Source organism: Protomyctophum bolini (genome assembly GCF_963924005.1).
Source record: "Protomyctophum bolini genome assembly, chromosome: 8".
Taxonomy (NCBI): Eukaryota; Metazoa; Chordata; class Actinopteri; order Myctophiformes; family Myctophidae; genus Protomyctophum; species Protomyctophum bolini.
The window spans coordinates 5843196-5869531 of record NC_137869.1 but is presented as its reverse complement, the minus strand read 5'-3'; the positions used below and the strand labels follow the sequence as shown (position 1 = coordinate 5869531).

Sequence of the window (26336 nt, the reverse complement as noted above, 5' to 3'; positions counted from 1 at the left end):
ACAAGTTCAACTGTCCGAGAATGGAACTGTCCTGTGAATCTATGAGATACAACGCGGAACGAAGACCAACAAGTGCCAAGGTATAGTCGGGTTAATTTAGATAAAATTGCTATATGCTATAGCCTACCAATTGTTTGGTAGGCTTCAGGCTCACAACAATATGACGGTCAAATTAAACATGCATTTGAAGACATGCTATTTTGTGTAAACGCATTTATTGAAAGAAATATGTTTCTTTGAACATAAGGCCATCTGTAGCCTATAGTGTATACATTTTCTAGAAGTTGCTTACAAACACCTGCTATATAAAGTCTAGGGTGTTTTGGATTTTCTTTTTAAAGGGCCTAAATCAGAAGTCCATGGATCTAGGATACCATGCATTTTTTCCACTTTTATTTAAATATTATTTATTTAATGGCACCATTGTTCAGTTTGTAGAGCTCCATGTGCTGTGTGTGCCAGATGACCAGTGGAATGTAAAGCTCAATAAGATGCCCGCTGAAGCCATAGAGGACTTTATATCTGCCGGCTTCATCAGGTGAGAATCAATCACTGTCTGTGTCGATCCAGCATATATGTGTCTGTTTTTGTTATGCACTATGTCTAAAATCTACTTCTGGTTCATTAGGGTATACCCAGATATAACCCTAAACACTCTGAGAAGTGACCTTGGAAACCTTCTGGGGACAGAAAAGAGCATTGACAAATTCTCCTTCCTGAAATGTGTGGGTCGGAGTTTGGTCATGGTGAGTCCAGCTGACAATTCAGGGTGGCTGCAAACTTGTTGGTTTAAGTTACATAGCAAACAATGTAAAATAAAGATAGGCTATGACTAAAGTGGTGTAATGGCATTGAAGTGTGTGTGTCTTTTCTCTTTTGTAGGTATGTTGTGCTGTACATAATAAGAGTATTAATTAATCTAATTTTACTTCATTGTTACTCTATTGCATGTATCTACAGGTCAAAACCAAACAGGAGAGAGATCTGAAAGTGAAAACCTTTGCTCCACCGTATGTATGTAATATTAGCTTCTGTATTTCTTTTATACAATATTGAAAAACAAAAATGGTGTGCGGGAGCTTTTTCTTTTTCAGTGTTTACTTGTTCGGTATTCTCCTACGCGCTTTCTTTGTATAGGGTCTTGCTTTTTATTATACCATATTATTATGTCCCTAGGCATAAATGTGTGGTGTTAACTTGTTTCTTTGTGTGGGAAAACACTGCACTTGTTTTTGTGTGCATACAGTACAGTAGATCTTTGCTATAGCCTACATTTATATGCAGTACATTATAGTTGGTAGATTCAGGCTGCTGTAAAAAATGACTTGATTGACACACTGGATTGTGAACAAACATGTAACGTTTTGCACCTTATTGCAGCAGAGTAACCCTCACTTGAACCTGTGTAAAAGTGTTAAAATACATAATACCAAACAAAGGTACTGATTTTAGTTTGTTTTGTATCATTATTAGTTTTGTGAGCACACATAATTTGACAGTGGGAGAGTCGGATAGTAACAGTCTTCTTCGTAGTAGTGGACAGCAAAATACACTCGCTAACTATAACAAATGTTGGTGCAATGATTTGCCTGATCTTGAATGCTAAATTCTTATTAAGTTAATCTGATTTAGTTGTAACTGTTGTAACTGTTGGTCAAGTTGGTTATCATTTTAACTTCACCCCCCTTACTATTGGTAGGGACCTGTAGGGACCAGGGTCCATTTGTACACTGTCGGAATTAAAACAAATGCTGATGGTTTGATGGTGTGTGTCATCTGATCTCTCTGCAAGGCCCCACAGCCAGAGCTCTACTTGCTTCCCGTGGTGGAGAACAATGGTAGTCTCAGCTCTCAGTCGCTCACCTCAGACACCCACAGCTGCTCCTTGGACCCCCACACCTACTACCCTCCCAAGACGTGCAGCCCGCCAACGGGGACAAAGGAGCCTGTAAAGTTTCCCCATATCCCCCAGTGTTCCCTGCAGACACCTCCTACCCCTGGCCCTGATGATGATGAGGAGGAGCAGAGGGAGGAGGAGGAGGATGAAGAAGAGGAGGAGGAGAATTATAGCTCCACAGAGGGGGAGGGAGAGAACGAAGAGGAGCCCCTCTCCACCCATAAACTTAATTGGGCAGAGGAAGAGCCATGTCCAAGGGTTTCCCAGAAACAGCAGCTCGTATCACAGACTAAAGGTGAATGTTATAGCCATGCCAGACAGTTTTCACATCTGTGAAAAGTGTCTCAAAGTCAATGCTCCCAAAATGTTTTCTCAGCATTCTGTGTCATCAAGTATTTAAAGCACCGCCAATTATAATCAGAATTGAAAGCATTTCTTTCAAAAACACTGCGTCACTTTCTTTAAATAGTTGCATTACTAGGTAAATGGTTAAGTTCTGTAAGATCTTACAGTAAAGATTGTTAACTGTTAAGGTGGTTAATTAATGTATTAGCAATCGTGTCACATCTTTTCAAATTGTGGATATTTGCTTTGGAATTCCACACTGTTCATGCTAAATCTACACCTTTGCAAATGTCAGAACGTGAATCAACTCAGGTGAAAGAGTTACAAGTGAAACGTGACCCCACTTACAAGAAGAAACAGTGGTGTAGACGAAACAGAGCGGCCAGGGATTCTGGTGTACCAGAGTCACTGGACTCAGGATTTTCTCTTACCCATGACAGGTACTGTACAACAGGTTTCAGAAGAAATCAGTAGAAATTATTATTTCCCCTGATTCTTCAACCAATAATAATAATAATAGTAATAATGTTTTACAGGCTCAGGACATCAAAAGATGCACAGACATTGAAGATGACAAGGAATCAACCAAATAATATGGTATAGTATATACCTTACATAATTATGTTACAGTGTCTCAAACCTTTCAGCCTTGTCTATTGATTGGTGAATTCCAAATAAGGTTGATATATGTTTATTCAACGCTTTTTCAAAGGGCAGCCAGTGTCATTTGGTTGTATATTACCATTGCCAACCGTGTCAATCTTTTGGCTTTGTCACCATTCAAAATCCAATTGGCTTAACTCAGCAGATGAGGTCTTCAAAAATAAACAATTGTTACTGTATGTTGTGTTTCTTGTCATTCCAAGGCTGCAGAGCATCCTGTAGTATCTTCTGGACTGGATCAGTACACTTCTCCACCCTCAGTGTCTATTCTGGATCCAGTCACCCCCCAAAATACTGTTCCAAGTTTCTTTCAGACAAACCGTAAGATGCTGCCTTGAATACATCCTCTGAATTACAGTAGGTCCCCTTGTTCTCCATTCACCACTTTCAATCTGGGTTCCCTATTTTGGATATGTCATTATAGGTGAAAATAAATAGATAAACATTTTCGAGAATAGCAAAAAAATAGCAGATCCCGCAATGCGGCATGTTTTGAGCTTGTAGATTGGCTATTTGCGCTATTCATTGTACGACATTGCATATGGGATATACGTGGACATGTACATGCCATGGTTGACTCCCTCCTCTCTCTGACGTAGGAGACGAACTAATAGAGGAAATCAAGCTGGTGAGAGAGGAGAGGAAGCAACTTGAGTGGACCAGACAAGAGCTGCTGAGAAAAGGGAAGGACTTATTGGCGCAGAACAGGCATCGTAGAAACCAAGGTGGGATCAAACTAAAACGTCTCTTCCTTTCCTTTCGGCTTTTCCCTTCAGGGGTCGTCACAGCGAATCATCTGCCTCCATCTCACCCTGTCCTCTGCCTCCTCTTCTCTCACTCCAACTAACTTCATGTCCTCTTTCACTACATCCATAATAAATCATCTCTTTGGTCTTCCTCTAGGCCTCCTGCCTGGCAGTTCCAACCTCAATATCCTTCTACCGATATACTCACTATCCCTCTTCTGTACGTGTCCAAACCTCATCTCAGAGAACCTCAACATTTTAGTCTCTGCTACCTCCAGCTTTGCTTCCTGTCTTTTCCTCAGTGTGACTGTCTCTAATCATACAACATAGCTGGTCTCACTGCCGTCTTGTACACCTTCCCTTTCATTCTTGCTGATACTTTCCTATCACACATCAACACCTGGCACTTTTCTCCACGCATTCCAACCTGCTTGCACTCGTTTCTTCACCTTTTTTCCACACTCCATTGCTCTGAAATGTTGACCCTAAGTACTTAAAGTCCTCTGCCTTCCTTATGTCTACTCCATGTAACCTCAATGTTCCACTTGGGTTCCTCTCATTCACACACATGTATTCTGTCTTGCTGCGGCTAACCTTCATTTCTCTCCTTTCCAGGGCATATCTCTACCTCTCTAGATTTTCCTCAACCTGCTCACTGCTCTCACTACAGATCAAACTAAAATGTGTACTGGTGCCTAAAGGCTGTTAAAGGCTCTGCAAGGCAACAGATCATTTTAAATCCTGGAAATTCTAATAATGTGTTAATTATGTTATAATTGGCCATTCTCATAAACAACTAGAAAAGTGCGCTCCTCATCCCAATCACTACTGGTGGTCAGAACCGTAACGCTGTATGTGAGGGGTCAAACCTCACAGAGGACAAACCTACGCCTGATGTACAGTATACTTGTGTGCCAGTGTTATGTAATGTCAAGGACGGCGTTGCTTTGTGCTGATGTATGTTTTCTTTTCTCCTCTTTCATCTCTCAGCACGGGATAGTTGGAAGAAGAAATATTTTGAAACCAAGAAGGCTACAGTACCACTGGAAGAGACCTTGAGAAACATGCGCCAGGAACTGGAGACATTTTACAATAAACTCTTGCACCAGCTTCAGGCCAGGGATGGCAGAGGCAGGCCAGGACACCAACGCCAAGGGAGATCTTCCATGAAGGTTTAGTAACTGGAGCCTGTTTTGAAACAAAGCTGTACTTGATCTGTCCTCATCTAATATCAAAATGGTTTAAACTTACTTTAAAATCAGAAGTTGTGTTCTAAAACTGTAATCCTGTATTTCAGAATGAGTTCATTATCCAGATTATGACAGAGAGCCATGAGATTGACAACCTTAAGAGGAAGGTGGAAGATGCCAAGATGAAACTTGTCACAGAGATAAAGGTAATAATATTTTATATATAGTGTGTATATATATATATATATATATATATATATACATACTGTATATGCACCAATTTGAAACAAAGTGTGATCAATATTTTTATGACCACACTAACTAGAAAACCATTGTTATCTAGTAAACCACCTATCATATTTACTTTTCTTAATTTGTTACTGATTATACTGTATGTTGAAATATTAGATTTCTGTTTGTACGGAATGGTCGGCATCAGGTATTTCAGGGCACAGGAACCTACTCTGCCCCCGAACATAGAACACATTCTCACTCCCAAGACGGCAAACGTTCATCACCACCCCGTTCATCACCACCACGTTTAAACCCCCAAACGGGGGGTAGTGAATTACGATTCTGTCCCTTTCGGGACGTAATCCGAACTCCGCTGTCGGCTGATGCAGACCTCGCAACGTTCGGCACAGCGACTCGCTCACCTAACGGCTCAAGTCTGCCTCAGATAGCACGCCTCTGTCGTTTTAACAGTTTCTTGCCTAACTAGTTCCTAACTTAGTCTGTTCTCACCAGTGTTCCGTCTCGCTGGGCCAAGTGTTCCGCCTCGCTGGTGCTGAGTGTTCTCAGAACTTTTGGCACCAGCGAGCATGTGTTAAATAAAAAATAGTAGGTATTGGTGCCGACCGTTCTGGTTACCATTTATAGTAGGATTTAATGTAGTTCTCTCTTTAGCTGAGGAAACAAGCTGCAACAGAGCTGAGAGCCCTGAAGGCTGAGTTGGCGCAGAAGAAGAGCCAGTCATCTCATTCTGGTCCCATGGTCCCATCAGGCTTTGCGGCTACCACACGAAGCAAGCTCAAAGCACCAGCACCTAACTCAGGGTACCCCACAGGAAAGAAGCCTATGTTCTAATCTATAAAGTATATTTTCATTAAAGCAATCCATAACTTTGATGTCCTACCCAGAATTCTCCCGCATACATGAGACCAAATGTATACCACTCGTTGCCAAGAGGCAATCCCTGCTTGGCCAGGGGATATAGTTGTTTGTTGAGCTTCAGGCAGTACTACTGGACAGCAGGGCCTAAAATTTTCAATGGAAGAGTAGGCCAACCACTGACGATGGGCTAAGTTATAGTTTATCAACTATAGTATACTCAACCTTACAGATTGGTTATAGTAAAATAGGTTATGTCTTGATGCTTAACACCAATGGTCTTGGTGGGAAGCCTTACATTCAGATGTTCAAATCTGACTGGCATGTCTCTAAATCAATTTATCATGTTAAAAGGTTGGATGCATTGTACATGATGCAGTAATAGGTGTTGTGCTGCAGTCATCTCTACTTTATCTCTTTGAACCATTGTCATGTTGACAAGTGATGTTCTTTTATATGGCTTGATTCTTTCTTTTTCCAACAGTGTTGGTGTGGCAGTTCAGCCTGCCACTGAGACTGAATGGTTAAAGTTTGAATTATTGTGTGCGTTTCAGTGATATTTGTTATTGTGACTATGTATATTGTGTGGTGTCTGGTGAAGTGATTCCTAATTGGCTCCAGGGTAGTTGGAATACTAACTGAGTTTGTGTGTGTGGAACACACCAACTTGATTATGTATAGAGACACTTACGTATCTTTAATCATATTATGAGTAATGTGTGACACAATGTGTATTAAGAAATGTAATGTCTCTGGACAGTGGACATAGTGTATTGAACTATCTGGGAGACCTGCCACTGCCAGATAAATCAGTCAAGGTAGGACTGTGGGGGTTTGAAACCCAGGCCAATCTTTCCGGTTCTGTTGTAAATACTTTTGTTTAATTTTGATCCCTGGATTTATGCACGTTAAAGGTGAATAAAACACTTGGACTAAGACTTGCTATTTTTAGTATTATTCAGTATTTTTCCTGCTTTTTGGCTATTTTGCAACCTGTGCCTGTGCCTTCCGGCCTAACACTATCCACACTAGGCAAAGTGTGACAGTTGGTCCTTGATTATTTTTCAGTGATACAGTTAAGTAGCTGCCACTAAGGAAAGTAGGCTTTCACATGACGGAAGTCATCGGTAAGAGCTTTTTGTAAGTTGTAAGCAGCAATTGCCAGGTTAAGCATTGGGGGGGAAAATGCAACAATGATTATCTTTTTTCCTGTAATATGTTGATTTTATTTCATAAGAATATCAAAGAGCAAGCATTTTACTGTACTCAAAAATACTGTTTGTGTGCACACTGTATGTTGTGTGCCCCATAGATATTATCCAGCGGGGGGGGGGGGGGGGGATCGGTCACCCAGAGGCAGCACAGCAGTTAAAGTTACCAACATACAGGTAAGAGTATGAAAAAGGAAAAAGTACTGTTGGCAAAAACATGGCAAAAGAAAAAAACTAAACAAGAAGCATCAACAATACCGAGCAACGTTAGGTAGATGAAGGTAAAAACAAATATTGTCCATTACAGTCAGTGCGTCTCACCTATATCTTTAAAATTATAGGACTTGGTTTGCTAGGCTCATGTTGCAGTTGCCGTTTACTGTGTGAACCAATTCATATTTCTGTTTTATTTATTATTTCAGCATAAATCCCCATTTTTAATGCCACTCAGTGTCCAGTGTTGAGATTCATGCGTTAACTACTCTTAAAACAAACAACAGAATGATTAACTTTTTTCAAAGCAATTTAATTAATTTAACTCAATAGAGTGGGAATGTCAGACATTTTCCTAACAACTGCAATAAAAGACTACAGCACTAAAAGTGACAATTTAACTGCCTGAAGTATTTATCCCTGAATTCAAAAGGAAGTCACACCACAGGCACTCCTAGCCTCGCAAATTATTTTATTGACTCAGAAACAAATGGCAGTGAGGTCAGGTTTAGCGTAAATCGCTCTGGCAGCGCTAGGGTATCCCGGCTAGCATCCTAAGAGAGCATTCCACATCATTGTGGTTTGTTGCTGAGCAACCGGGTCATCGCTGTAGTCCAAGATGTTGCCGTTCCACATGCCAATGCCTCTCAGCCCTTTAGAACTGACCAATCCTGCTTTGGCACAAATGCTTTCCGGGTCATCGTACCACACCTGATGAATCTGCCCCGTCTTATCCTGGGTGGGGGAGAAAAACATAAATGAATACATTTTCCCGATTGAATATGTATGAATCCACCCGTCGAATGCGCAGGAATTACTATAAATGTCCCCCATCGTATGGGCTCAGACCATTTTGTGTATGGGAGGCGGTTACTGCCCAACAATGGCAACGATGGCACCCTCTTCTGGTGTATAGGCTCTCCAACTTGTTGGGAATGAATTAACCAGGACAGTAGTGCTTTAATTTATTGCACCAAGAAGGGGTAAATTTACTGTTTGGAAAGTGTGGTGTCTTGGGTAGACATCGCTACAAGACAATTAGCCCTTACCATGAATGACTGCTGGTTTTGTTGCACTGTAATTTATTACAACTTGCCTGAGACACAGACAGAAAAGGCTCCAACTCAGCAAAAAAGACAAATAAACCATATAATGGGCGCCTACTTGCCCTGCCAATGAAGGAGCTAACTCATGTGCACTAGTACTCTTTTTAGATTTAATGTAAACTGACGGGACAGATTCATTTACAGTTTTGTCATTCAGGCATTCAGCAGACGCTCTTCCAGAACGACTTACAAGTGCAAATTCAGAGTAAATGGCACAAACTCTCATCAACAAATGACAGTCACAGTTTTAAGAAACTAATCATTTGTATGGGAATATAAGGCTTGTCGCATATCAAAAACCCTCCTTCAAACACCTACTGACATGATGGGAGGATTGAGCCTACCTGTGTTCAGATGTGTGAACACAGGTAGAGCCTGGTAGACCAGTGTCCTCGCTTTGCACCGTTAAGAAATCGTCAAATTAGACATTATGTTTAGGGAGAATATCCCACAATTTGAAACCATACCAGAGAGTAACTCTTTTAATAAGCTCTTACATCTCCCCCTGACTCTAAACAATCTTTCTCTCTTATTATTCCTTTATCCACCAACCACTTGAAAGAGGCATGGGAAGCCGTATTAGATAAATGTTACACCATGATGTGGGGAGAAGAATTATGACCATATCTGTATTGTTTTTATTCTATTTAATTTTAGTTTTAGTTTGTTTGTTATGAATGATATGTAGCTTGCAGTTAGTTCAGTCAGATATACTCGAACGGGTTCATGCTGTGCTCAAGGTTGTATTTGTTCGTCTGTTTGCTTATTTTGTGTTACATTGTCTTGATTTTTGTATTCCTTATTGTCAAATGTGTCTTGGCGGATTGTTTTATATATATTGAAATTTGAGGGGAAAAAAATATATAATGCCATACAAATTGGTGACAAGAAGAAAGATCAGACCCAAAGTATGTGTGTGTGCTGTAAGTGACTACCTCACTTCATAAATGATCAACCTTACCTTGTAATTAAAATATGGTGCTTGCTGCTGTTCGTCCCACAGCCTGCCTGACATGGAGTTATTGAGCTGCTTTATGATCCAGCTGTATGGTTTCTGGTTACCAGCTGCATCGCTGCACGGGGCATCACGGAACGGGACTTCGGCTAGAGAACACACCCCTCCCTGATGGGTGCAAGAGAGTTTGGGTTCAATGTTTATATTGTCCAGAACAGCTGGACAGTACAGTTCACCTAGTATGTTGTCAGAATCATTGTACCTGCACCTGGACAGTGTATTTAACAAATATGTTGCGTATCCGTGGAATCAATGTATGGAATGTAGTAAGACAGTAATAATTAGAAAAAGTGCCCTTCTGGGCACAGGTCTCCACCAGGAGGATAGGAGTGTGTGTGATGTTTGGCAAAATATTTAGGAGTTGTGTGTGTGTGTGTGTGTGTGTGTGAGTGACGCGACTTGGCCTGTTGTAGCGCCACCATGAGGCTGATCAAGTGTTTATTTTTGACACATGCTGCATAGACGCGTCACCATGGGAACCAATGTCGCTGATGGCTGTTTGCTTAATAATTTTGACAGCTACGGTATTTCCGCCTAGCGGAGCCGTCCTGAAAACTGTTGCTTAAAGTCCCTAATAAGAAGAGACACCCCTACTTCACAATATGAACTGTTTGTTGGAAAAAAATATCTTACCTGGGTTAGGTTGAGGCAGGGATAATCATAGCCATACCAGGGTACTCCCATTACAAGCTTCTTTGAATCTATCTCAAGATCCAAATATTGGGAATAGCCTGTTAAGAAAGACCACAATATGTTGCAGACATGTTTAAGATGAGGGTAATTTGTAGTCCAATTTATCTGACTTCAACCAGTGTGATTCATTCCAACCAACCATTCAGTGTTTGAGGGACTGGAGCATTGGCCATGGCAATGCAATCACCCCAGATCTGACTCTGCTCATCATAGGACATCACAAATAGAAGGTCGCAGGACTCCGCAATAGCAACATAGTCATAGCAGCGCTTGTCTATGCAGTTTGATGACCAGGCAACATCAAATGAGACCTAATGGTCGGGATAAGGCAAATACAAAATTATGGAAAAGTTTAACCTATGGAACTTAAATTAAGATGTAATTAAAAAAGAACTGGTTTGGCAACAGAAAGGAATGAGGAAAAGACTGAAGTCTGAAGTCGTAGTACAGTATATTGGTCTACAGACAGTAGCTGCCTCTATAATAACTTCTATACTGCAGGTGGCATCAACTCAACTCTAGAGGTTCAAATGACAAAAGATCTCCTCCACCAACTAAAGGTTAATTGTTGTGCAACAAGTACTTAGCAGATGACAATTCTCAAAACGTTGTTTTCACCTGGGAACCTGGGATCTCCCTGTGAAAGACCTCGGTGGTCTCTTTGACCAGGGCAGTCAGTGCATTATACTCTGGCGAGCTGTCTTCCACTGCTTGTTCAATGTCTATGTTGATCCCATCCATAAACTGACTCTTAGCCAAGTTGACCTTCTCTGTGATCCATGCCGTCCTGTTGTCAGGGTCCACCATAAAGGAGAGCAGCACGTCGCCTACAGTAGTCACAGCAACATAGTGGGAGAAAGAGATGAGCCTATGTCAGTATAAAGTCTAATACAGCTTAATCACTGATCGACCTTGATCGATGGATAGACATTGACAGGTGCGCTGAATCTTGCCTAACCCCAGCGGAGGAAACATAGTCAAACCGTTAGAGAAGCATAATGGACATACAGTACAGTATGCACTGGGAACTTGTGGTCTATTTTGAGCTAATCTCTATGATTAAACTTGGTCCCTGGACCACTGCTTGAGAACCACTGCCATAGCGAACAACACAATGTTGTTATGTAATGATGTTAAGTTAACACATCATTAACACAATAACGCACAGAGTTGCTATATGTTTATGTGTTGATAATAGTATACTGTCTATAGTGGAGTTTGTGGTTATGCATGTTGTACCTTTGAGTACTACTCGTGCTCCTTTGGAATGAGCATAACACATGAGTGCAGCATCATATTTGCCAAATGTGGCCACTGTTGTCACCATGCTCCAATTGTATGACTTCCAAGTTTCCCCACCTACATCAAATACAAACACCTGAAAACAGCCAACACTATTATTAGTATGAACAGAGATGGTATACAGATGGTATACAGATCACTGAACGTTCCTTTTCAAAATTCCAAGAGCATATAGTTTAAAGCTGTATAAAAATGCAAACGATTGTGAGGTCAAATCTCATCACAGCAATCCTGTCATACACTGCTACACATAATGATTAAACATGAAATTGGTACTCTCCACTACATTTAATTATTTGACAAGGTATAGCCTAGTTAGCCTACTAGTTACAATGTTACATTGTAGATTTCTATTATTATTAAACATACAATACCCACTTCAGCCCTAGCCTAGGCCTATTGATCTGCTATTTTCAAATTATTATTATACATTTGAAAACTTGAAATGAGACATTCTGCATTTCTACTTTGGATACTTTTAAGTATACTTTATAACTGCTGCAATTATTCCAATTCATTTGTATTTAAGTTAATTATTGCTCTCATAATGTCTTATTCATTGCATGTCTAAGTAGGGGGGCAGTCAGACAGATATTTTGTGAAGCCACTAAGGAAATGAAAGTTCATATAATGGCCTGTTGTGGCGCTGTCATTGGGCTCAAAAAAACCCATAGCCCCATAGAAGTCCATGTATTTGGGCCCAACTTCACCTAGACTGTATTACCTTAATAAACATGGTCATGAATACTTTTTGCTTCCAGTCACTAGTTTAAAGTCTCATTTCTAATGTCATAATATTCTTTTAGGAAAATTATGGTCCCATTTATTAAAAAAATGACCATAAAGTCGCGCATGTTCTGAGGGGCGTGGCTACCGTTACAGTCTATGAACGGGAACCCCCACCCACTCGAGTCAAAATAAAAACCAACAAAGAAGAAGGGGGGAAGTCCCGCCTCGTTGTCTGGGCCAGCCAATGGCCAGCTGGGCCCAAACGGATCTAGAAAGATGGCGACTTCCATTGCAAGGACTGACAGGCTTCATTTTACGTTCATGTTAGACCCGCGGAACGCTTTGTCCATATTTTTTACAGTCTATGGTCTAAGTCAGGCCTGAAGTGCCATTGTTTGGCTAATGCGGAACCCCTTATAGGGCAGTCTGGTATCACTGAGACAGGTAGACAGGTTGCACACGTCTGTTTGACAGCGTGATGCAGTCATGCATGCAGATGCAGACAGAAGTTCCCAAGTTTATGCATCGCTGTGTTCAGCACAGCTATCTCATTCCCTTATGCTTAGAGCAGCCAGTAAGGTATGTTAATGTTGTTATTTTGCATGTTATTTGAGTGTATTTTCTTTATTTCATTCATGCTTTTATGCTGTATTGTTTATGCCATGTTATACTAAGCATTTGTTTATGTTTTGTTGTTGTTTATCAGTTCGACGTTGGTTTGTGTGCTTCACAATAAATCCATCAGTATGCAGATTGCAGACTCGTTTTTGGACAAGAGCAGAGTGAGTGATACCAATACTTTTGTACATTTTAAATGCCTGACTTATATTTATACGGAGCAGTTCTATATTGCGGTGTATTGATACTTTTACTTAAACGTTGAGTACTTTTTCCAACCCTGCTACGAAAGAAACAGCAAATACTTGGTGCTGTCAGTGTCAAGCAAAATATGTGTGGATTGTGTGCGGTGCTTGCCCTGTCGTGTACGGTCTACTGTCCAACAAACCATTCATTTCGTCTGCCAGTGCCTACTGTACCTCAAAGTCCCGTTCGTCGCGAATTTGATGGCAGAGTTCCTGGCTCTCACATGGACAAACGTCTGCCCAGTTGGAACGTAGATATGATGTCAATAGACACAGAACGAACCACAGCATTTCAGAAGAAATCCGGTGTCGTATCATTTCGACGGTTTTACTTTTAGCCTTTATTACCACTGCCAAGTCAGACAGGTCTAGGCTACTGAAAACTATAACCTCGCGTCACGAGTCGACTTTTCTATCTAGACGAGACTGTTGCCTCGAGGAACAACAGGGGGGAGGCGCTGTTTTCCCGAATATTTGACGATGGGATTCTCAGATTGTTCCGTAGGTGAATCGCATGATTCACCCTTTATATTAATGATGATAAATATAGAAATATTAATATAAATATTTATGGCACTCGCATGAAGTGGATTAAATGATAAAAAGCCATACATTTGCCAATGTAATACATTTTTGTAATAAAGTTTTATTTTTCTCATAGAGATTTACAAAAATATTCAATTTTTTAAGCCTAAAATCAAGCCATCCAAGAGGTGAATCATGGCCATTAAACCTTTAATATCTATATCTACAAATGCACCTGGACAGGCCCCCTACCCAGGGTACATATATGGAGCTGCCCTGTTATGACATCATTCTTACGTTTGCATAGACTCCATATTTGGGCATTACTGACAAAGAACTGCCCAATGAGCTCTAGTTGTGAAAATAAATCATTATATAATTAAATCAACAAAAAAAAATCACAGAATCAAAGATGTTATGGTCATGAATCATCAGGATCCTGGATGCCTTGATTCCAGGCTTAATAATTGATAAATATTTTTGTAAATCTCTATGGGGAAAAATGGGGCTGTTGACAGAATTTGGGAAAGTGACAGGTCAGGCCATACTTTAATGACATTGTCCTGACCAGCCTTAATTCTTCAGGGTCACAGTCACCCTGGTGAAGGCCTGTGTGCTGAACACATGGGCCACTGTGCCTTTTTACCCCCACAAGAACAATATCTTAGCCACTATGTCTTTTGCATGAACTTTCTTCTTCCAAAAATGCATAATAATTCCCATCTTTTTTTCTCCAACACCCTGGCCTAGGTAATAGTTTACTTCTGTGAACAGCAACTTGCTCATCAACAAAGACATCGGCTTATAAGAAAGTCAGGGAATGCACAGCCAATGTTGTAATGTCATGTACTAAAAAAAAATCACACCCATGTGGGGGTCCCCGGAACTTGCCCTGAAAATTAATTTTCAGGGCAAGACCCCATTTGAAAAGGATGCATAGGCTACTGACCCTCATTTAATGCGATTTATATCTGGGACCCCCTCCCCAAAGACTGTGGTATTATGGTAAAATGGCAAATGGTGCATTTATATAGTGCTTTTATCCAAAGCGCTTTACATAGATTGTACATAGTCTCTCAGCATATTATCCAGCAGTCATGATTTATCACAATTATCTTTACTCATAAGACATTCAATTCATTGTAACATGCATAAGTGATCATTTACATTTTACAACATTCATTGGCTGATCGGAGTAGTAGCAATTTCATGTTCAAGAATCCAGTTACTCAAATCATGAACAAATAAAAACAATTGCTAAAAAAAGGAAATACTTGTAATTGTATACAATTCCTAATATACTGTACATAGGCTAACTACAATTAATGCAATGGATACTTGAAATCAAATTAATCTAATCAATACATGTGATAAAGACAGTTTTCAAATGTGTTCAATACGTTTTGCAACATTGCGACATTGAGCTCTTCATGGAAAAGTCAAGGGCCAGGTTAACCTAACCTTGACTGACTGTGACATTTCTCCTTAGATTTACTTTATGATGCTTATAATGGCAAACTGTCATGTTTAGTTAATGACAGATTTCAGCAGATATACGTCAACAACATTTAGCTATAAAAGACAATCCCTGAATGTTACACGTACATTCCACCAGCCATGAGGGGGTTTGTGCTTGCCCTGACTGTAGCCCTTGGTAAGTATAGCTTTGATGAGTACAACTGATATCACAACAAGTTTATTTTGATATAGCAGTGTTCAAGCAGAAATAACATGCATTTTTAAACTGTTACTCAGCGGCCGCTCAGCCGCCCCGCTCAGCGGCCGCCCATATCCAATGGCACTATGGTAAGTTTATATGACCAGGAAATGTGCACATTGTGAAAGCTATTTAGCTATATATTTGTGAAATGACTTGTTTTTTAAAAGCTACATCATGTTTTTAGACTACAATAACATATGTATTCATGTTTAAATTAATTGTTGATAAATTCTGCATCGATATCATGTGTTATAACTTCTTGTTTTAGAACCTGAGTTTGCACCCGGTAAGACCTATGTGTACCAGTATGAAGCCGTTGTCTTGGGAGGTCTGCCTGAGGAAGGCCTGGCTAGAGCTGGAATCAAAATCGCAAGCAAAGTTCGGATCAGCCAAATGAGCACAGGGATCTACATTCTGAAGGTAAACTACAAATAACTTTGAATGAAACTCAGCATTTATAAATGTGGGTAGGCATATGAATTTAAGTATTTCATGTGGGTTATGGACAGGAATTCAGGACCTCTACGTAAATTATTTGTAATTGAGAATTGGCTTTCCCCCTTCTAGATTGTGGATCCTGAGATCTTTGAGTACAGTGGCATCTGGCCGAAAGACCCATTTGTACCTGCAACTAAGCTCCTTTCAGCCATGGCTGCTCAGCTCTCGATTCCCATCAAGTTTGAGTATGCAAATGGTGTTGTGGGCAAGGTGTTTGCACCAGAAGGGGTCTCCACTACTGTGCTGAATACCTACAGAGGTATCCTGAACATCCTTCATCTCAACATCAAGAAGACCCAGAATGTTTACGAGATGCAAGAGGTTCAAATTAATTATATTCTATATGATTATAAACCAAAAGGCCAGGGTGATATTTGAACTCCCAAATAATTTCTGTTCTCTTTTATTACTCCAGGTTGGAACCCAGGGTGTGTGCAAGACTCAATATGTCATTAGTGAGGACACCAGGGCTGAACGTATCCATGTGACCAAGACCAAGGACCTAAACCAATGCCAGGAGAGAATCATGAAAGACATCGGTTTGGCTTACACCAAGCACTGTGTTGAGTGCGAGTCTAAAACTGTAAGGGACATTTCTTGAAACTATGCTTACATTTGTTATTATTATTATTTTGTGCTGGGGGTAATTGTGAATTGTGTCTATTTGCAGAGAGGAATGGACATGAAGGGTGGTTCTGCAGCCACCTACATTATGAAGCCAATGCACGCTGGTGCTCTGATAATGGAGGTATCCTCCACAGAGATCATTCAGTTCTCACCTTTCAACATCCTGAATGGTGCTGCCCAGATGGAGGCTAAGTATGTAGTTGAGATTTCTTTCTCTTTTTAAAGCGTACAAGGAAGAGTTTTTAAATTAACTAGTTCTTAAAAACCTTTTCACAGACAATTTATGAAGTACCTTGATGTTGAGGATGCCGTGGTGGAGCCCCTTAGGGAAGAGTTTATCCACCGTGGATCTCTGCAGTATGAGTTTGGCACTGAGCTTTTACAGACACCCATCCAGCTGCTGAGGATCACCAACCCAGAAGCTCAGGTACTGAGAACCATTTCCTCTTCTGATGATTATTTTCAACTTTCTCCTCTGGCAAACACAACATAACACCTATTTTCTTCTTGACAGATTGTTGAGATTCTGAACCATGTGGTGACCTATAATGCAGACAAGGTACATGAAGATGCCCCCCTGAAGTTTATTGAACTTGTCCAGCTGCTGCGTGTGGCCAAATTTGAGATGATTGAGGATATCTGGACTCAAAAGAAAATCAGGCCAGCTTACAGGTAGCGACAACAACATCTAAAAAATAAAGCAAAATAAATCACGAAAATGTCTGGAAGAAAATCTAAAGAGAGTTTCTCCATTTTCAGACAATGGATCCTGAATGCTGTTCCTGCCATTGGAACTCATGCTGCTTTGAAGTTCATCGAGGAGAAGTTTATTGCTGATGACATCACTATTGTTGAGGCCAGTCAAGCTCTGCTGGCATCGGTGCACATGGTGACAGCTGACATGGAGGCCATCAAGCTCATTGAGGTACTATAGGTCAATCCTTAATGAGATTGTACATTTAAATTAATTATGTATTTCATCACATTATTAATTAAGATGTTATAACAATTCTTTCTCTTTACTCTCTTCAGCACCTGGCTTTTAACCCCAAGGTTAAGAAAGTCCCAGTTCTGCGTGAAATTGCCATGCTGGGCTATGGTACCATGGTTGCCAAATTCTGTGTTGAGAACCCACAATGCCCAGCTGCCCTAGTTAAGGTTGGCTTATGTAATTGTTACTTCCATAAAAACCTTAACTTCAGTTAATGTAAGTAACATTTGAATGGTAATATTATTGTTCTCCTGTGCCTTCCATAGCCAATCCATGACCTTGTCGCAGATGCTGTACTCGCCAGGGGTAAAATTGACGAACTAGTACTTGCCCTTAAAGTTCTGGGTAATGCCGGTCATCCCGCCAGTCTTAAACCAATCATGAAGCTTCTCCCTGGATTTGGCTCAGCTGCTGCCTCTCTGCCAATGAGAGTCCACGTTGATGCAGTCCTGGCTCTAAGAAATATTGCAAAGAGGGACCCCAAGATGGTAAGAACAGAGCTCCTCCGTCTGTCTCCTTACCTTACCAACAGTTCACAAACATGCCCATCCCATTCAATTAAAAAATGTGTTTGCGCTTTTATCTTTGTGATTTAGGTCCAGCAAGTGGCTATTCAGCTGTTCATGGACAGGGCTGTGCAACCGGAGGTCCGCATGGTTGCTGCTATTGTCATGTTTGAGACTAAGCTCTCCATGGGCTTGGTGTACACACTTGCTAATGCCATTGTGAATGAAAAGAACCTGCAAGTTGCTAGTTTGGTCTACTCTTACATGAAGGCCATGACCAGGAGCACAGCACCTGACTTTGCTCAAGTGTAAGAATCCTAACAGTAATCACTGCAATCACTTGTTTCCCTTGTTATTTTAAAAGGATGGTATATCTCATAAATGTTTATCTCCCGATTTCAGTGCTGCTGCCTGTAATGTTGCCATCAGGATCCTCAGCTCCAAGTTTGAGAGAATGAGTTTCCACTACAGCAGAGCCATCCATTATGATGCCTATTACAGTACGAGCATTAACAGTTCATTCATTTACCATTAGTTATTACACTCAGATATCAGACATCTGATGAATTTGTTCTTGTATTCAGATCCATGGATGATGGGTGCTGCTGCCACTGCTTTCTACATCAATGACGCAGCAACACTTTTGCCAAGAGCTGTTGTGGCCAAAGCCCGCACTTACCTGGCTGGAGCATATGCTGATGTTCTTGAGGTTAAAAACGTTTTCAGTTGCATGTTGACATTTTGCTCAGATGCATACAGCATATATGTATATATATATATATATATATATATATATATATATATATATATACACACACATACATATGTGTGTGCCACCAGCACACACATATGTATGTGTGTGTATATATATATAGACATGTTACATAATTCCTCACACCTTCTGTTCATTTTCTTTTATTAGGTGGGAGTAAGAACTGAAGGAGTTCAGGAGGCTTTTCTGAAAATGCCTGTGCTTCCTGAAGATGCTGACAGAATTACAAAGATGAAGAACGTTATCAGGGCTGTAAGTATAAGGACATATAATTATTACATTCTCTCTTTAAAGAACCGTATGTGATCACAGAACAATTTCATTACAAAAGCTGGACTAACTCAGGTTTACTGTCATCATCCCTCAGCTTAATGAATGGAGAGCTCATCCTTCAAGCCAGCCTCTGGCCTCTGTGTATGTCAAATTCTTCGGACAGGAAATTGCATTTGCAAACGTGGACAAAGCCATCGTCGACCAGGTTATTGAGGTACTGAATGTTGTACAGTTACATTAATGTTATAACTTTATATTTAATAATCATTTTACTCTGAATTGAACACTGCATGTCATCATACACCATGCATGTTTTCCTACAGCTTGCCACTGGTCCTATGCTTAAGGCTGAGGCAAGGAGGGCATTTGATGCTCTGATGGCTGGTATTGAATTCCATTACACTAAACCCATACTTGCCGCTGAGGTACGTCGTATCTTCCCCACTAGCATTGGTCTGCCTATGGAGCTGAGTTTCTATACCGCTGCTGTGGCTACTGCTGTTGTTGAGCGTAAGTTAATATTAGCTCAAGCCTAATAGAAACCTAGGTGTTTTGACCTTTTAAACTTGACTGAAGATAATCTTTCAATTTTGCAGTCCGTGCAACTGTGACACCACCTCTCGCTGCGGGCTTCCATCCTTCCATGCTTCTTAATGCTGACACATTTGAGGTGATGGCTGCGATGACTCCAAGGTGAAACAAATGGCAGCTCATTCTTCTATTTATTATTATTTTTGGGGGGCGCTAGCCCCTCCTATATTCAGCTGTTAGTGTAGATTTTCATCTTTTCACAAACTTCACAAAATGTAGAATATAAGTCATATGTGGACGAGCAAATCGACTATTTCTGTCCTACACAAAGTGATCCCATTGACAATGAATGGAGAATTTACGTCATGTGTCTGAGTAAATAGATATGTTACGTCATGATGATGTACGATTATAAGAGTGCCCCTCACTTCACACAGGTGTGATTTTTGAGGGGCACTAGCCTCTCCTATATACAGCTTTTGTCCCCCCACGTCTCAAGATTTGCCATTGACAATGAACGGATAAATTAGGTCAAAATTCCGCTAAATATGACGTAAAAACACATTAAACGCCATTGACATTGATGGGAAGATTTACGTAAAGGAGCAAATCACCTAACCAATCACAGGCAACAGGCATTCTTATTGGCCAGTATGAGATGATGCATGATGATTTATGATGATAAGAGCGCCCCACACGGGTGTGATTGATTTATATATATATATATATATATATTGAAGTGAACGAAATCTGGGATTCACGTTAAGTTCACATTTTCTTTGCCTTTCAGTGTTGCCGTGCACACATATGCAGTTATGGGAGTGAATACTGATTTAATCCAGGCTGCTTTGGTATCAAGAGCCAGAGTCCACAGCATTTTCCCTGCAAAGGTAGAAGCAAGAGTTGACATGATTAAGGGAAACTTCAAGATGCAGGTTTCACCTGTTCGGGTCGTGGATAGGATCGCATCAGCAGTGTATGTACTATCCTTTTCACCAAACACATTGTATGATTCACCATTTCTCATTCTACATTCACCTTTCACCTTTTTTTTCACCTTTCACTCCAGTGTTGAGACTCACTCATCAATGTATGATTCACCATTTATCTTATATATTTAAATTCATACAGTTTTCACCTTTCACTGCAGTGTTGAGACTGTTGCTATTGCAAGAAATGTGGCAGATCTTGCAGCTGCAAGAATCACACCAATTATCCCAGCTGCAGTTGCATCCCCAGCTGTATCCATGGAGGTTTTCACCTCTACAATCTCATCTAGGGCTGCATCCTCGTTTGGTACTTTGGTGTGTTTGATGCCTGATCCCCTTTAACACATAAAGTTCCATATCATACCAAGACATGTAATATGTTGGTTATGTGATTATGAGATTGTATTTTTCTGTTTTCTATAGTCAAAGTCATCCGAAATCATAGCTGCTGATCTGCCAGTCAAAATTGTCCGCAACTTGAAAACCCTGAAGGCCTTCTTTGAGAAGAAAATGTGCACTGCATCTGAGACCTTTGGATTCAAGGCCTGTGCTGATGTTGAGTCCCACAATGCTGCCTTCCTCAGAGACAGCGCCCTCTACACCCTGATTGGAAACCATGAAGTGTTTGTTGAGGTTTCTCCAGGCAAGTAAAATAGGCCACATGACATAATCTTATTGAGTAACAGAGGTCGTTAAGAATAATAAGTAATTTCTTGTTCTGTTTTGATGCAGCTGAAGGACCAGTCGTTGAGAAGATTGAGGTTGAGATTCAGATTGGAGAAAAGGCAGCTGAGAAGATTATCAAAGTGATCAACATGAGCGATGAGGAGGAAATCCAAGAGGACAAGAATGTCCTCCTGAAGCTCAAGAAGATCTTGGTTCCTGGTCTGAAGAACGGTACCAGATCCTCTTCTAGCTCCAGCAGTGTCAGTTCATCATCCTCAAGCTCTTCCCGTGCCCAGAGCAAGCAGGCCATTGGCAAAGCTTCATCCAGCTCTAGCAGCAGCCGCTCCAAGTCTTCATCCAGCAGTCGCTCTTCCAGATCCAGTTTCGCCGTGAGTTTCGCGTGAGGCTCAAAATCATCTTCTTCTTTTCTGTTGTTTAAATTTCAGACAGTGAGTTGATCTGTTGTCTTTGCCATTACAGCCTGACATGGATTTCATCCATAAGCACATTCACCAGGTAATTATCGAAAGGCTGTCTAAAGAATTCTCCATCATCAGGCCATCATTCCATAATATGCTCTGTTTTGACAAACATGTGCCTGTTTCATTTGCAGTATGCAACCTCCGTTGAAAGGGCTTCTAAAACCAGCGCCGACAGCTTCGAGGCCATCTATAATAAGGTGAGGACATTTCTATCACACCATTCAAAGAAGACACATTAAAGGTTTCATGACATTAATTTAAATTTATTTTTATTTTTTATTTTAGGTTTTATGACCTCAATTAGGCTACACCCAAAAAACCTGAACTTTGAACAGTGTATATTCTGTGGTATGGAGTTTTCTCTGGGGTTTGGAAGCCTTTTTAGCTGCAATGAAAACAGGTCAAACTGTGAAAACAGTGACATCTGCTGGCAAATCCCATTTTGCAGGCTGCGACATCACAAACAACAGGAAAATCAGAGCACTTGTTCGAGCCAGAAAACCCCATGCAGACCACAGAAAATCTACTGAATGTTAAAAGTTCAGGTTTTTTGGGTGCAATTGAGCTCAGAAAACCTTAAAATAAAAAATAAATAAATTATGTGACAATCCCTTTAAGATATATCTGAAGAACTTAGCCATTAACCTCACTCCTTGATTTGCATCTTCAGGCCAAATATCTTGCTAACCATGTCACGCCTGCCGTGACTATCCTCATCCGTGCGGTGAGAGTTGACCAGAAGGTTCAAGGGTACCAGATTGCAGCTTACTTCGACAGATCTACTTCCAGATTGCAGATTGTCTTCGCTAACCTTGATGAAAATGACAAATGGAGAATCTGTGCTGATGGCATGATGCTAAGCTACCAAAAACTCATGGTGAATCTTGCATCTCAGACTCTAATTTAATTTGATTTCGACTTAGTTGTGATTTGTTTCAAATGGTCTTAATTGTTTCCCATATCATTCTCTTAGGCTAAGATTGCCTGGGGTAAGGAGTGCAGGCAGTATGGGACTCAGATGATAGCTGAAACTGGTCTTGTTGGCCCAGACCCTGCTTTCCGCATGAAGTTTTCATGGGAAAGGATTCCAGAAGAATGGAAAAAATGGGCAAAGAGGTCTCCAAATCACAATATCACTTTCAGATTCTTAATTAAAAAGTGTATGCATGCAATGTTTATCAAATATCTTTGTCTTTTTCACACAATAGGATCGCTGATTACATATATAATATAATAATGGCCAGAGAACTTGATGTAAGCCTTGCAAAGGTCAAGAATGCTCACAAACAGATCATACTGACTGTGGCTGTTGCCTCTGAGAGAACCCTGAATGTTGTGCTGAAGACACCAAAGGTACACTTTTAACAATCTATTTACTTTCATAGCGATCTACAGATAAATTGCTTGTGTACCATTTGATCTTTTACATTGTATTAATCATGGCTGGTGTTTTCAATTTCAACAGAGGATCTTGTACAAACTGGGATGTGCTCTCCCTATTTATCTGCCCATTGGACACACAGCCGCTGAGTTGGACGCCTATCAGGACAGCCTGCTTGACAAGATCTCCTATGTGGTTAATAAGGCTCATGCAGGTACTGTAAGAGTATACATTGTACTAGGGCTGCATGATGATATCGATACGATATACAATATTATCATTTACATTTCATATTCTATATCTTAATGTGTTGCAACATTGAAAACTAAACATAAAAAAAAATGTGTTGGTGAGTTCGCTAACGCACTGGACCAGGGCTAACAACAACGCAACGTCGTACTGTAGCACATTCCCCGTAGCAACATAGCACAGACCCCTCTCCCCTCACACATACACACGCACACACACACACACACACACACACACACACACACACACACACACACACACACACACACACACACACACACACCAACAGGAGCATGAAAAAGGGAGAAACTGAATGGTGGTTTATTTATCGAGGGGCACAGGCTAAAACAGAGGGATGTTGCGGCCTTTAGAAGTATATATATCGTCGAAGTCGATATATCGACGACATATCTATATATCGCGATACAGTTGCCTTTTTGCGATACTGATATTGTGCATGTTCATATACCGCGATAATAATACGGTAACGATATATTGTGCAGCCTCCTTACAGTGTAGAGTGCTTTTATTGTTTTAATAGCTGAATGGTAAAAACAATTAACTAAAGTATTCTTTGTTTCTTTTTTTTCTAGCCGAGTGCTCCATGGTTGGTGACCAACTGATCACGTTCAACAACAAGAGCTACAAGAATGAGATGCCCGTCTCTTGCCAGCAGGTTCTGGCTCAGGATTGCACAGATGAGCTCAAGTTCCTGGTTCTACTGAAGAAAGATCTCGCACTTCAACAAAAGGAGATCAATGTAAAAATTGCTGATATGTAAGTGTAGCAAATGTCTAATATTCCTAAAGAAGGAAACCAATTACCTTGTCTTAGAAAATCCATTTTGGCGATATGGCGGTACATTCACTTCTGAACTCTCTTTCAACAGCGATGTTGCCCTATTCCCCAAGAACAATGCTATTGTTGTGATGGTGAATGGAATGGAAGTTCCCATCAGCAGCCTCCCATACCAGCATCCCACAGGTCTCCTATATATTAAAATGTCAAATGAATGTGTCAATCTGAAATTATTCACATTGTTACTTCTAGCAGACAAATATCCTACTTCACGTCTGTTTTTGTAACCATTACAGCCAAAATCCAGATCAAACGGAGAGGTGACGGTATCGCTCTCCATGCACCAAGCCTGGGTCTTCAGGAGGTCTACTTTGATGTTGACACATTGAAGGTGAGACATTTGAATATTAATTTAGCACCCTATTTCACTAATTTAAAAACAAGGATTTTTAACAGCGTTGTCCTGAAAAGACTAAACTCTAGGTCCATAAACCATAAAGGCTTTCTTTGTTCTCAGGTTAAAGTGGTGGACTGGATGAAGGGAAAGACCTGTGGAATCTGCGGTAAGGCTGATGGGGAAGTCAGAGAAGAGTACAGCACCCCCAACGGACGTCTGACCAAGAGCCCAGTCAGCTTCGCCCATCAATGGGTGCTTCCTTCTCAGAGCTGCCGTGACACTACTGGTAAAACATACACCTCATCTTTGCAAGTTTACTTCATATGATGATTGGCAAAACAGAATCTAAAGTAGGCTACCTTTTCACTTAAAGGTCCTACAACATGAAATTAAACTTTTCATTTTTTTTGTGTTTTTTGCACTCCCCACAAATACCCAATTTTGAACAATCAGGTTTTCTCCTAATACAATATAGGGGCTTTTATGGAAATTGCTCTGAACAGCTCAACTGATTTGGTCATATGCGTGATGTCATCAGCATCACCCTACTTTGTATAATTCCTCCCCCTCTTCAGTCTTCAGTTCCAAATTTGCATTTCCACTTTGTTTACAATGTCTGCCATTGTTGATATTTGAAGCTAGCATGGAATGGAAACAAGCCTGGGTTTATCTAGCATAAGTATTATAATGACTGAGATTAAATAAATTGCATATCAGCGCCCCCAACCCTTCAGGGCATTGTCGTACTGCAGCTAAAACTGCTTCAGAGGTCAGAAAGAAATGACTTGGACTGGCTATATCAGAGTGGTCATTTAGGCTCAAACCATTAGAAATAAAATTGAGGCGCATAAAGAATATATGAAATATTGAAAACAAATTTAAAATGCATGTTATAGCTTCTTTAACACTATCATTCTGTATTCAAGTATTCCAACTTGAATTAAGTCTTTAACTATAATAATAAATCAGTTCTCCTTTTATTCATAAGTGCACTTAGCCACGGTAATTTAGTGTGCATTAGAGTGCCACAACTACTAAATGTTCAGGCGTGAAAATATTACAGACAGACATCTGAACGTTAAAATATCCATATCAACTAGTAATTTCAGGTGATTTGACCTACGAAATGCTGTGCATACATCCGGTACAATAAACTCATCTCACTTTTACAGAATGTTTCCTGAAGCAAGAATCTGTCAAGCTGGAGAAGCAGATAATCGTTCATGGTCAGATGTCCAAATGCTACTCTGTTGAACCTGTGCTGCGTTGTATGGCTGGTTGTGCCCCTGTGAAGACCATTCCTGTCACTGTCGACTACCACTGCGTACCAATTGGTGAGTTTAGAAAGCAAAAAATGAAAACGTATGAAAATGTATTCTACAAAGAATTACACATGTCCTAATTTCTTTGTGTTCTTCCTCATTGCAGATTCGAACATGAATGTTATCGCCAACATCTATCAGAAAAGTGTGGATGTGAGGGAGACCACACAGGCCCATGTGGCCTGTCACTGTACTCCTCAGTGTGCTTAATCTGTCAATTTTTTTTTTGTTTTTTTGTTATTTCAGATTAATATTACTGAATATGTTGTTTCAAATGTTATTCGAAATAAATAACATGAAGCATTGCAACTGAATTGTAAAGTTATTACAAATGTGGTATACATGGAATGCCAATTTTTCACCTTTCAGTTACAAATTTCTTTACACTAGAGGATAAACAAGATAATAATATAAAGGACAATACATAAATTATGAATAATCTGAATCGTAGAAGTGAGTTTAAGAAGATATTTAAAAGAGGACAGTTTGCTTGCCTGAGATTTCAGGCAGAGAGTTTCTCAGCTAA

General features: G+C 40.4%; 3 protein-coding genes across 5 annotated transcripts; 2 read left to right on the top strand and 1 right to left on the bottom strand.

The window, feature by feature from the left end:
• Positions 1-20: 20 nt before the first annotated feature.
• Positions 21-6057, top strand: spata1 (spermatogenesis associated 1; the record flags this gene model as incomplete). Its single annotated transcript, XM_080769682.1, has 10 exons — positions 21-80; positions 432-538; positions 629-746; positions 961-1014; positions 1793-2192; positions 2538-2696; positions 3505-3630; positions 4642-4823; positions 4949-5047; positions 5748-6057. The coding sequence occupies 10 exons, from the start codon at positions 21-23 to the stop codon at positions 5925-5927; spliced, it is 1485 nt and encodes a 494-aa protein (XP_080625808.1). The 3' UTR covers positions 5928-6057.
• Positions 6058-7148: 1091 nt separating this feature from the next.
• ctbs (chitobiase, di-N-acetyl) lies at positions 7149-13616 on the bottom strand. The gene is made up of 7 exons (XM_080769837.1): positions 13258-13616; positions 11429-11567; positions 10808-11016; positions 10329-10500; positions 10130-10227; positions 9443-9604; positions 7149-8110 (listed from the first exon to the last, which is right to left on the bottom strand). The coding sequence occupies exons 1-7, from the start codon at positions 13399-13401 to the stop codon at positions 7922-7924; spliced, it is 1113 nt and encodes a 370-aa protein (XP_080625963.1). The 5' UTR covers positions 13402-13616; the 3' UTR covers positions 7149-7921.
• Positions 12734-26115, top strand: LOC308319690 (vitellogenin-like). 3 transcript variants are annotated; one of them, XM_080769835.1, is made up of 36 exons: positions 12734-12799; positions 12927-13002; positions 15224-15262; positions 15364-15414; positions 15597-15748; positions 15896-16147; positions 16242-16409; positions 16497-16645; positions 16730-16880; positions 16968-17125; positions 17213-17378; positions 17486-17611; positions 17711-17932; positions 18041-18258; positions 18353-18450; positions 18535-18659; positions 18873-18974; positions 19090-19209; positions 19319-19505; positions 19592-19688; positions 20317-20502; positions 20677-20830; positions 20939-21158; positions 21248-21570; positions 21662-21697; positions 21795-21860; positions 22334-22540; positions 22637-22779; positions 22872-23016; positions 23129-23258; positions 23887-24070; positions 24183-24277; positions 24388-24482; positions 24609-24774; positions 25661-25822; positions 25917-26115. In XM_080769835.1, the coding sequence occupies exons 3-36, from the start codon at positions 15226-15228 to the stop codon at positions 26018-26020; spliced, it is 4995 nt and encodes a 1664-aa protein (XP_080625961.1). In that variant the 5' UTR covers positions 12734-12799; positions 12927-13002; positions 15224-15225; the 3' UTR covers positions 26021-26115. The 3 variants fall into 3 exon arrangements, with proteins under 3 accessions (XP_080625961.1, XP_080625959.1, XP_080625960.1); XM_080769833.1 differs by having other exon boundaries at positions 14359-15262; XM_080769834.1 differs by having other exon boundaries at positions 12778-13002; positions 15140-15262.
• Positions 26116-26336: the final 221 nt, after the last annotated feature.

Bases quoted from the DNA above. Each gene is read 5' to 3' on its own strand.
- ctbs (XM_080769837.1), bottom strand. From the start codon at position 13,401: ATGATACGACACCGGATTTCTTCTGAAATGCTGTGGTTCGTTCTGTGT. The intron at 11,568-13,257 runs GTACAGTAGGCA...GGCTGTTTTCAG, and splicing joins GCGACGAACGGGACTTTGAG to GTGTTTGTATTTGATGTAGG. The intron at 10,501-10,807 runs GTGAAAACAACG...CCCGACCATTAG, and splicing joins GGGAGATCCCAGGTTCCCAG to GTCTCATTTGATGTTGCCTG.
- LOC308319690 (XM_080769835.1), top strand. From the start codon at position 15,226: ATGAGGGGGTTTGTGCTTGCCCTGACTGTAGCCCTTG. The intron at 17,933-18,040 runs GTAAGAACAGAG...TTTGTGATTTAG, and splicing joins CAAAGAGGGACCCCAAGATG to GTCCAGCAAGTGGCTATTCA. The intron at 23,017-23,128 runs GTACACTTTTAA...CAATTTCAACAG, and splicing joins TTGTGCTGAAGACACCAAAG to AGGATCTTGTACAAACTGGG.